The 12,364-nt window shown below is 39.9% G+C and overlaps 1 protein-coding gene across 1 annotated transcript; it reads left to right on the plus strand.

Moving 5' to 3' along the window:
* Positions 1-170: 170 nt before the first annotated feature.
* Sur (Sulfonylurea receptor) lies at positions 171-12,352 on the plus strand. Its single transcript, XM_011309088.1, has 20 exons — positions 171-1,772; positions 3,188-3,551; positions 3,993-4,220; positions 5,033-5,374; positions 5,467-5,667; positions 5,778-5,915; positions 6,350-6,512; positions 6,609-6,787; positions 7,118-7,249; positions 7,429-7,666; positions 7,783-8,180; positions 8,279-8,889; positions 8,947-9,373; positions 9,556-9,959; positions 10,212-10,383; positions 10,562-10,799; positions 10,956-11,083; positions 11,466-11,653; positions 11,714-12,014; positions 12,133-12,352. The coding sequence occupies exons 1-20, from the start codon at positions 1,549-1,551 to the stop codon at positions 12,289-12,291; spliced, it is 5,235 nt and encodes a 1,744-aa protein (XP_011307390.1). The 5' UTR covers positions 171-1,548; the 3' UTR covers positions 12,292-12,352.
* Positions 12,353-12,364: the final 12 nt, after the last annotated feature.

The following is a 12,364-nucleotide window of genomic DNA, read 5'->3' on the forward strand; positions in this document are numbered from 1 at the left end:
AATGATTAATTCGTGTTGAATTTGTTCATCAAATACTTGAGCGTTTCCACTCGAAAAAACCGAGATGTCACGATCATTTTCAGTTGCATGTTTTTCCCTCTCATCATCATCTTTTTTTCTTGAAACCGATGAGTCACGGAGCTTGTCGAGTGTACCTTCTTCACTACCTCTTCGTTGGCTCATCGAGATGAGCCTTTGGTTTTCACTCTGGCTTTCAGTTCGGCGCGAACTGTTCGAGCGAGTGCACGTGTCGCTCTTCCGGGTACGACGCAAATAACACGTGTGATCGTTCCAATTTTTTAAACTTTATCGCCGAGAACCAATAGTTTTTTTAATCCAATATTTAACAGAACTATTAATTCTGAAGAATGCAACATTTCCATTTTAATTAATAACTCTCAAAATCTTGAATTTTCTCAAATTAAAAAAATTGTTTTTGTGGGTCAATCGCGCAAATTTCATTTCACATTTGATAAATTTTTTATAAATATATTGTCATCGTTTTTGTTTCATATCGCCGATGATGTTTATAATTAATTCAAGATAAGACGGGGTAATATGGATTTTTAATATTTTTGGGAAAATTTTGAGAGAGGAGTTGCTTTTTTTTGGAGACGTAGGAATTTTATTTGGTGACAGTGATGTCATGCTGTATTTGACGGAAGCTAAAAGGTGTTACTGTTGCAAACAATTAATTGCTAGGCGGGGGATCAGAGGACTGACCCCATGGGGTCAGTTGGCCAGTGGAGATATTGCGGGTGATGATGTTCAGTGCCAGGATAGAAACGAGTCACTGTTTAATTGAAAAAAAAAACACTGGTCTATTCATAAAATTACAACAATCCCTTTTTCATCATGAGGAAACTCGGCATTTCCTCTTTTATATATTCCTCGATCGATCAATTGTTCACTAAAAGAATAATTTAAAAAGTTATTACAATATTTTAATGGATATTGTAATATTGTTATTTGGATTTATGGTATAAATAATTGGAGTGCGCTAATTAGAGAGTGGAGTATATAAATTCGGATTGAACGTGTTTTTTGTGGTTTTTTTTTGCTGGTTTGTTGCTCGGGACTGTTAAATAAATGGTGAAGATGTTGAAAATATGTCGGGAGAGTGGATTTCACGTGCAACGGGAATGTGTAAATGAAGACACTGAGGGCATTAAAAAAATGAGATCGCGAGGTGCATTAACTCACGGACAATTAGATTTAAAATGTGAAATTATTTAAACCTGTTCAGGGTATTATCAGACGTCTCGAGGATGCCCTAGAACTCATGACACTCATCGTACGGGTCACGTGTTGTTTAAACAAATTAGAGGCGAGTGATCGAATCGTTTGTTTATCGGAAATTCGGAAATAATTAGCGAATAAATTTTTATTACAAATTTTATCAATTGAGAGGTGGTAGAAATTATAAATAAATTATAAGTAAAATTACGAATGGGCTGGTAAAATTAAATAGAAATGGTGAAGTGAATTGGATATAGAGAAAAATCAGATGTGATTTTGGATAGATTAATGTGAGGGGTTGGGTGAACCATGGGGTTGTGTGAGAACGTGGCTTTTTTGAGGCTGCTACCCACATCCGGTTACCAGATCGTGTGGACATGGGACGCCGGAAATGGAACAATGATCAGGATGACGACGAGCGCATCATCGACATCGGATTGCTTCGTCGAGCTCGTTAATCTCGTCGTCGTGATCATCTCCCTTATCGCGACATTATGTCTCATCGTCAAGTATCGATTGACGGATCAGCGAAGGCTAGTTAAATCCACGATCATCAATTTTTAAATAATAAATGAAAAAAAATTATTATTTACTAGAGTCTCCAAGATTCGCGAGTCGTTATCATCTGTTTCAATTATTCACGTAAAAAATTATAATTCATTTCGAGAGTTGGAGAATCAGTTTCGAACTTCGACTTTTTTAATTTTTATTTTTTTGTTAATTATGATTGATTATTTAATTTCCATTTCCAGTCAAGTTCAGAGGTAGGAATTTTTTGCCGATAGAATTCTTCAGATTTTAGTGTGATAATTTGGTTTTACGTTTTCAAAATGATATCCAAATCCGATTGGTCATTGATTAGACCCATACATTTGCGCATGGGCGTCCGCGCAGTCCCGCCTCCCGCCTCCCCGCGTAAAGCTCGGCCCCCCAATTTCCGTTGCTGTTTTTCGTTGCCCCATAATTTTCCTATCTCAAAAATTTCGATATTAAGAAAGCATTTCCACAAGAGCAAGACAGAGTGATATATAGAAATTCAAACGCGGTAATTCCTAAATTACGTCACACCCCCAATTCCACGAATTTCGATTGATCTTGGTTAAACCCGAGGGATTCCCGGCTCTTGAACATCTGTTTAAGATGCACAAGAGCGGGTGACTCAGACCACACGTTGCGGCTGAGTACAAACAAACCTCCACTCATCTCTGATGACTTTATTCCAAAATGACTTAAACCGATGACTGGGCTCATTCATTTTTTCCAACGACTCGGTGTCGAGGGACTACTAACGACCGACACGTGTACATATTCCACGACATTACGACGAATACATGTTGAAAAAAATTGTTTGATTATCTCTTCAAGTACTTTTGATATTGTAGAAACTAGTTTTTCAGGGTGAAAACTTGTTTTCAGTGGACTTGCTCATATTTAACGGCACAAGTGTTTTATCACACCAATTTTCACACTTTAATATCTCCCGGTTTAATGCTCAGTGATTTTTTATGTTGTGGATCTTCAGGTTCGCGAGTTATTAGTAAAAAAAATTCTGGAAAATTCCGAGAAAATTCATACACTGGAAAATTTCAGACTCTAAAGACAGGGTATAAACGCCTCCCCGTCCGTAAAGTCGGACTTTTTCGCACGGACTTATCCATATCAATATTTCCGGGATCAAGTCCCACGTGAAACTAGAACTTTTCGCCCGCTGACCCGTGCGCAAAATTGGACATTTCCCACAATTCGCTAACTCAACCACAACAAGAGCTACAGTCACGATTTTTTTTTTAAATTTGATGTTAAATTTCCCTGGCTCTCCAATGAACCACGAATCCTCTGTCTCTCGTTATGCTCTTCGTAATCATCATCAAATCCTTCGATTAATTAAGGATACGAGTGAGAGAATTGAGGAAGTGAAATAAATACTCGTTTCAATAAATTCCAACAGATGTACAAGCAATCTACTACCCCTCCACACCATCCGGAGTATCCTGTGCCTTCTCCTCCTCATCTTCTTGACTCTGGAATTATCCGAGGGCTTAATTACACACTCATGGCTGCCCCAGTTAATCAGTCTCATAGCAATAATCAGCTGTTGGTTTTTACACCGAGAGACTGAGATTAGAGATGGACTGGGTCTAGCTGTGTCTGGTGGTGCATTCACAACCATCGCTGTCGCCAGATTATGGAGATTAATTCATTTAAATAGATTGGAGCTCGACTTGGGACATGTGAGGACAATTAGCACATTGGGAACAGCAACTGCTTGTGGAGTTTTGGCGGTTGTTGACTCGTACGCGCTTTACCGAGTCGTAAGTTAAAAAAAAATCAATAAATAATCAAAATTAATTTTTTATATCCCAATATAAAGAAACCGAGACTACCAGCAATAATCAAAAGCTGCATATCCATCCCGACAGCGCAATAACATTAAAAAAAAATTATTTTCCTCGAATAATTAATGTTTACACTTTTTATCGCATTAATTATTTATTCTATTCTCTTTATCATCGCGTAAACCTCTGGAGAGCCTCGAGTGTCTCGTAAAAGGGCTATGGGAAATAAGTGGTTCTTCGAAAAATTTAACGCGAGACGTTATTTTACCCCATGGGGTATCCTTGGACCCCACCATTGGAATAAAGATAATGAGGAAGATGTTGAATTTGAGAGAGGAGTGATTTACGCTTCTACAAACACCAGATGGAATAACAAACATTGATGGATAAATATGGTGGCATGTGTGAATATTACAGATGGAGAGGAGCAAGAGATACGATATTCGTGGATCCGGAAATACGCGTACGTCTTACAAGCACTTGCAGTCGGTTTTACTGAGTAAACTGACTTTTCACTGGGTCGTTGAGATTCTTTTACGTGGGTACAGAGCAACACTTGAACTCAATGATCTCGGGGATTTACCCGAGGAGGAATCAACCGTTATACAATTTGAGAGGTTCCGAAGAATTTATGACGACCAAAAAGTAAATCTTACATTATCCATAACAAGTATTATTACTGATCATTATAATTGTTAATCGCTGTTTCACGCGTTTGCTTTATTGGAGAGCCGGGGAATTTTACGTGTCTGCCCAAATTTGTTGAAGACTTAATAAAAATATCGAGTTGAAATGGAGTTTGTTGTGGAATTTATTTTATTTAGAGAACAGGGGGTGGATTGAAAAAATAAAATGTATGCCAATGGTAGAGAAAAGCGAGGAGTGAAAAAGCCCATATGTTGAGAAATGCAGTGACATGTTAACAACCGCCAGTTGATAATCTCGAAATTCAACGAGACTTGATGTTATTTATTAATGAATTGGAATGACTTTGAAGATTTACTTGGAGATAGTGAGCAATGCGATTTATAAAGTCATGTATGATTTGCGTGTTGGGTGTAATGTGGAGGGAGGAGATGGGGCTGACATTGTGGGGATTATTAATAAGACGGAGATATTTGTTTAGAGTGACTTGGAATTTGGGGATATGGATGGACTGACTAATGCCTTGTACTATTTGAGTTTAGCTCGAGTCAACAGGGATTTGTTTTTAAATAATTAGTGGAACCTAGCCACGATGGCTTCTCCTTTTTCATTCACCCTGACGTGCCTCCTCCCCGCGAGCTCCTCGTCAAGGATAACACCCAAAAATTTTCCCGGTCTCAAGATGCTCATGGACTGTATGGAAACGGGAATATTTCCCCTGTCAATTTAATGGGCAATTCCTCCGGCTATCCAATAGGGCTTCCAACCCCAGCATCTGAGAATTAATTAGAATATTTACAAAAAACTTTTAGAGTGTCTCGATTGATGGGCGTCCATCACTCTGGACGTGTTACTGGCGTCGAGTCTGGCCGGCATTTGTACTCGGGGGTGTCCTCAAGTTGTTTGGAGATGCCACAACACTAGTTGGACCCCTGGTGATCTCCAGGATCGTGAATTACGTGGCAATACGGCAGAACTCAACTCATAACAATAAAGATATTTATGGGAGGTACATGACGTGGGATGAGTTGATGGAAAATGGTTATTTTCTTGGTATTATTATTTTTGGGGCTGCTATACTCCAGAGTACATTGAGCCAAGCATCAACCCATTTCTTCAATGTCGAGGGTATCAGACTACGAACTGCCCTCCAGGTATATCTAGTCTGCTTGCAGTTCAATGAATTTATAAATAAATTATAGATTTTTTTGTTTTACGCGGATGTTCGGATTTTGTCATTCCGCAGGCTTTGATTTATCATAAATCACTTCGGCTTTACTCCTGGACTATTTTAGAAGATGAAGAATCACCGAATGATGATAAAGATCCTCAAATCAAGAGTCATACCGCAGACATTGGTACTCTGACAAATTTAATGGCCGAGGATGCTTACAACGTCATGAGCTTTTTCTGGATTGGACACTACACTTGGGCTATTCCACTTAAAGTAATCTATAAACATTTACGTTTTTCGTTCTGGGAATGATCTATTCTCGGGAGATAAACAAGCCTGATGATGATTACTTTCGATTTGATGAAGAAGAAATTTTCTTTCAGATAAGCACTATTATTTTTTTACTCTACACGAAACTTGGAGTCAGTGCTATTGTTGGTGCCATTTGTTGTATTTTAATTGTTACACCTATGCAATTAGTATTGGGTAAGCGAATGTCGCGGAATCTCAAAGTTGTTGCGGTAAGTAAATCGCGTCCTAGGAAGAATTTCTCTTGAATTTTCATCAATGCAATTAATTTATTCTACATAATTTTTTTCATTCATTTAATAAAATATACAGCGATCCGAGTAAAAAAAATTACAATCGGAATATTTTTTCTAAATTTTCTGGAAAACTTCTCAGAAAATTTTTCTTTCTAAAACAATTGTATTTTTTGGAAACGTTTTAAAAAATTTTTAAAAAAGTTGTTTCGGAAATTTTATTTTATGATTCTCTAGAAATTTTTGCAAAGATAATTTTTTTTTGTTTCATAAAAAAAAAATTCTGGAAAGTTGTCCAGAAATTTTTGGAAAATTTGAAAAAAATATTCCGATTACAATTTTTTTTTTTACCCAGGGAATATCGATGATATGATGAAAAAATATCGATATCGGATGTGTTCTTTGGGTTCTAGGAGAGAAGTGACTCGAGATTAAAATTATTGAACGAAATACTCCAAGGAATGAGACTAGTGAAGCTCCGCGCCTGGGAATTAATATTCGAGCGTCGAATTCAACATACAAGAGACGAAGAATTGTCATTACTGGACAAGGATTCTCTCTACTGGGGCCTGATAAGTGCGTGTATCAATAATTCATGTCACTTAAATCACCGCAAATTACAGATGAAAACAATACTTTATGGTACAGTCACTTAAACATTGACATTTACAGCATTCCTCACTCACGCATCGTCGGTTCTTACGACTCTATTCACGTTCGGCGTCTACTTCTGGGTGGAGGAGACTCATTTGGATGCTGGCAATGTTTTTGCAAGTCTTGCACTGTTCTCACAACTCACTGTACCACTATTCATATTTCCGGTTATTGTGCCGATTATTCTCAACGCCGGTGTAAGCCATCTACATTTGATTCCATTCATTTTTTATTTATCGCCTGAACCATTTGATTTTTCGAGTGAGGGCTCATTCGATACCCCAGAAAATTCACTTTCAGATCCTCATTAATATGCATTTATGCAATTATTTAATTATGCAATATTATGCAATATTGTGCAATATTATGCAATATTATGCAATATTATTCATTCATTTGTTGAGAGTGGTGGGTCAAATGGTCAAATGGTGTTTGAGAGTTAAAATTTTTCTAGCTATCGAATGGGATCGTTTTTTTTATACTGCCCTGTTGGACTTATGTTCACTAATTTCATCGTCTATTAATAGATCTCAACCAAGAGGCTGGAGGACTTTTTATCACTGCCAGAGACCGCCAACGTTCTCCCGGAAGTGGAAACTCGACGAACTAGCGACGAAGACGATGAGCAGACCAACTCTGTATCCATCAATGAGAGCTCTGTAATTTTTATCTCGACACTAATTCCATTTTACTCGATTGAAAATAGAATAATCGTGATGCTATCTATAAATGGAGGTCAATTATTCCGATGCATTCTATCCGACTATTGAAACCCTGTCATGGTTTATTTTCTTAGGTCTTATTTATCAATTATCAGTTGTTTTTAATTGTTATTCAGGGAGAGAGGAATATACAGAGTATTTCCACATTCGGAACTCTTGGAAATATCACGGAGGATGAGGAGGAACACGCGGGTCTTCATCTTCTCGGAAAATATGACACCAGCTCTTCTTGTGACACTGTCTTCGAGAAAGAGGCAGAACCGGTGAAGCCCGCGTTGTTATACATCAGTGGAGTATTCGCTCTTGGATCTGAAGAGATGAATCTAGTTGTTGATGAGCTACTGGTGCCTCGAGGTAATTATCGCCTAATTGCCGACTCCCCTCATCACCATTACGAATAAATCAATTCAATTTCGCTGATAATTTCTTTACTGTCGTATACACTCATTATCTAAGTCTCTTATCATCAGGAAAATTGACTCTCATCGTCGGAAAAACCGGGAGTGGTAAGACATCACTGATATCGGCGATGCTAGGGGAGAATCTGAAGTTGAGAGGGAAAATTGAATGGGCCAGGAACGTCAGGGTTGCTTATGTTCCTCAGCGACCTTGGCTTCTCAATGCAACTGTCAGAGAGAATATTATTTTCGGCTCTACTTACAACAAGAACAGGTACAAGAATGTCCTTCGCGCTTGCGCACTGCAACCGGATGTTGACATCTTGCCTGGTAAAGACATGACGCGAATCGGTGAGAAGGGAATTAATTTGAGTGGAGGGCAGAAGCAGAGGATTGCGATTGCGAGGGCCATTTATTCTGACGCTGACACTGTCATCTTTGATGACCCATTGTCAGCCCTGGATCAGCAGGTGAATATGATTTTACTGATCCTTCATTGAAAAAATTACGTGAAGAGACAATTTCCAATTTGAATACTCATTTTCGATGGTTTCATTAATTTCGTCAGGTAAGTCTGCAGATATTCGAACAGGGCATCCAGAAGCTCCTCCTCCGGAAGTCCCGGACAGTTATCATGGTAACCCACCGCCTAGACTTGATTCCCCTGGCGGACAACATCGTTGCCCTCGATAATTGTCGTCTCCGTTGCGTCGGCCCATTGTCATTAATCGAGGCAGCAGATCCTCAACTCATCCAAGAGTGGAAGGAGTCAGCGAAGAGACGTGGAGATGTCCTGTACAGAACCGCTAAGGATCGCTGGTCTCTTGTTCGTCTTGTCTCGAGGATAGGCTTCTCAGCGAAGCACAAACACACGAGCGATGGCACCTGGATGACAGAGCAAGACGCCCACGTGTCACCACCAATTTTTGTTCCACTCAGGCACAGGAAGTCGATGCTGTCTGAGTCGAGATACCTTGCCCATGATCTAACGGATCTTCCAGTGCCCGCTGAGGAGTGGGGAAGCATGAGAAAGCGGTCTAAGAGACACAGGAATGCTACCAGGGCGATTAGTCTGCAACCGCCGAAGCATCCACCCCCTGTCCTCAGGCAGAGCAGTACTCCAACGATTTTGGAGGGCCACTACATCGTACCCAGGAAGAGACATAATACGACTGGAGAGTGAGTAGTTTCTTCATCAATATTGTTTAATATTTTTTTAATGTTTTTCATTGGCAGTGAACAAGGCACCAGTATGTTAAGACAACTCTTCTCCGGGAGAATAATTCACCTGTCGGACGAGGGTAATCTCAACAGGGAGAAAAAAGTGTTGAAGAGACTGATGTCGTCGTCGTCAATCAAGAATCCGGAGAACGAGGGGAGGACGACCAGGAGAATCATCTCCACGGAGTCCAGGAGTGATGAGATTGAGACGAATGAGACGATTGATGAGGGTGAGGAGGGTCAGGATTACGGGGACAATGGTGGATTGGTGGACAAAGGGGTGTGGTTGGCGTATCTCAAGGCTGGAGGGTTGGGACCTTGTTTTATGTACCTGGGAGCTGCTTTGGGGTGTCAAGGGCTTAGGGTTTACACTGACCTGTGGCTCAGCGAGTGGACGAATCTGGGAACTGGAGTGATTGAAGGGACGAGTATCCACGAACAGGTGAGGCGTGTGGAATTCATCCGTGTGGATGAAAATTGGGCCTTATATAAATTAAGAAGCTCGCGTATCAAGAAAAAATAATAGAAGTTACGAAACCTTCTTGGAAGAACCGAGAGCGATATAAAATTTATTCATTCCTATCAGTTCTCACGATTTTTATTGTCGATCATTACGTTTTTCAGACAGTCTTCTATTTCCGGATGTACATTATTCTCTCGATTGGTTCGATCATACTTTCTGCATTAAATAGTGCAGCTGGCCAGTGGGCAAGCGCCACTGCTCGTAAAACTCTCCACCAGGAGGCGATAACTTCCCTCCTGAGGGCGCCGATGAATTTCTTCGAGCGAACACCCATTGGAAAAATCCTGAACAGGTTCAGCGCCGATATGGGTGTAATCGATAAGAAATTATCGACAGCTTTTCAGAGATTGACTTCGTTTATTCTACTCTGTGGATCAGCCATGATCGTTAATGCCGTTATCTCACCCTGGTTTCTCGTTGCGGCCGTGCCAACTTCAGTGGCTTATTTTTTTCTTCAGAAATTTTACAGAAATAGCGCGAGGGAGCTGCAGAGACTGGAGGGAAGGTACCATTTTTATACAATTTTTCCATTTGACTTTTCATTTCCATTTGTTTTTTCGAGAACACACGCATTTGATTATATCAAAACCAAAAGACGTCATTCTAATAATTATCTGTTATTTAATTAACCACTCGTGACAGATTGGGTGGAAATGCCTGTGGGCACAGTTTATTCCCATTATCCAGAAGTAAACAATATTTTCAATTTTTTTAATGAGTCTTCTGACGTATCGATTTTTTAATGTTTTTTCTGCAGCACCAGAGGACCTGTTGCCGCACATTTTTCTGAGACACTCGCAGGTTTGCCAGTTGTAAGGGCTTCCAAACAACAGGACAGGTTCATGGATGAAATGATCGAGTACCTCGACGCCAATACGAATGCATTTCTCATTTTGAATACGAGTACTCGATGGCTGGGTATCGCTCTGGTATATCAAAATTTTTCACATACACCTCTAAAAAAATGAAATCTGCTTTCTCAATTTGTTTTGATCTGTTGAATTATTATTTCAACGTGTTACCCTAACGGTTTCATGTACTCCAGCTGTTTTAGTATTTTGATCTATAGAGGATTTATTATTTTTCTCTTTCTGGTAATGTTCTTAGGATTATCTAGGAGCGGTTGTTGTGGTGGCCTCGATTTTTGCAGCCCTTCTCTCCGCGGAATTATATCCAGACAGGGTGACACCTGCGCTTGTTGGTCTTGCCATAAATTATACGTTTCTTGTACCGATTTATCTAAACTGGGTAGTTAAATTTGTCTCCGAGATCGAGATGTACATGGGAAGTGTCGCGAGATTAACCGAGTACACCAAGATCACACGGGAGAATTACAGAGAGAACGGTAATTTAAAATTATTGATTATTATTACTTGTTTAATAATACGACACGATAACTGATGAGATATTAATGCGCGTGAGGCGAGGGGATTTTTTTTGCACTTCCGCTCAAAATAAATTTCAGGTTTTTTTTTTATTTAAAAAAATAATTATTTGAAAGGGTATGAAGCCGAAGAAACGTGGCCGGAGAAGGGTGAGATCATCTTCGAGAATGTTTCCCTTCGTTATCATCCGCAGGCTGAGCCGGTGGTCAAAGACCTGGATCTCAGAATTCCTCCAGGGCAGAAGGTGAGTAATGAACAATTCAGCTGTCGGTTCAGGATAATTTGAAGATAATAAATAATTATAATAGTCTTCTGAGAAAATGAAGTGGTCATCGTACGCGGACGGCGTCATCTTGTTTAGATATTCATTCTGCCGCAAAGATGGCGACTCGCCCACCTCGCGACTTCAAGTCGTTATTAAAATTATTCATTTTTCTCAGATCACCGTCAACTCGTCGCATCCTTTTTATAAAAACTGAAGAATTTTTTTAAGCCATCCGGCAGCTATATCCATTTATTTTTCACTGAGATGTCATCCGACAAAATTATTCTCGAATTTCGGCCATTTTTTTTTACGATGTTTTATAGAAAGGGTAGGAAGACTGGATTTATTGAAAAATTTTCAGTTGGGAATCTGTGGAAGAACTGGCAGTGGAAAATCGACAACAGTGATGGCGTTGTTTCAACTCCTGGAAGTGTCTCAAGGTCGAATCCTGGTGGATGGTATAGATTTGCGACGAGTGTCGCTTCTGAGTTTGAGATCTAGACTATCAGCTATACCTCAGGACGTTATAATGTTCAGTGGTACCATCAGGTAAAAAATAAATACTGATTACAACCGATGACCTTCACGTAATTCATCCGACATCTCCAGGGAGAATTTGGATCCACTTGGCGAGCACAAGGACGACGAGTTGTGGTCAGCACTCCAAGTGGCCCAGATGAGGGACATCATTGCGTCACATCCCGAGGGATTGGACCTCGAAGTGAGGGAGGGTGGGGAGAATTTCTCAGCTGGGCAATTGCAGCTGTTGAGCATGGCCCGAGCTACTCTTCGTCAATCAGCTGTTGTTGTCCTCGATGAGGCTACGAGTGCCCTGGATGGAGCCACCGAAACAGCTTTGCTACGGGCCATGACCAGTGCCTTCAGGAAGAGGACTGTCATTACAATTGCAGTAATTAACATTTTTTTCCTTTCGTCCCAATGAAATATAAATCGATAATAGAATATAAAGTGATAAATTGAATTTATCTCATCTTTATTTCATTATTGAAATATTTCGTGACTTTCAGCACCGAGTGTCATCACTCCTCTCTTGCGACAGAATCGTAGTATTCGATGAGGGAAAAATCGTAGAGGAAGGTACACCAAAGGAATTATCATCGAAACCGCTGGGATCATTCGCAGCGATGCTGAGGGCCTCGGAAATGACCCAATCAACCAACGACTGATATTTTTGTATCTGAATTAATTATCAATAATTTTCTATTGTCATTTGTAAATAAGATTGAATAAAGCAATGTG

This window comes from Fopius arisanus, unplaced genomic scaffold (assembly GCF_000806365.1).
Source record: "Fopius arisanus strain USDA-PBARC FA_bdor unplaced genomic scaffold, ASM80636v1 scaffold00064, whole genome shotgun sequence".
Lineage (NCBI taxonomy): Eukaryota > Metazoa > Arthropoda > Insecta > Hymenoptera > Braconidae > Fopius > Fopius arisanus.

Coding starts and splice junctions, on each gene's coding strand:
- Sur (XM_011309088.1), top strand. CDS start 1,549: ATGGGGTTGTGTGAGAACGTGGCTTTTTTGAGGCTGCTACCCACATCC. Junction 7,250..7,428: donor TATCCATCAATGAGAGCTCT/GTAATTTTTATC, acceptor ATTGTTATTCAG/GGAGAGAGGAATATACAGAG. Junction 8,181..8,278: donor TGTCAGCCCTGGATCAGCAG/GTGAATATGATT, acceptor TAATTTCGTCAG/GTAAGTCTGCAGATATTCGA.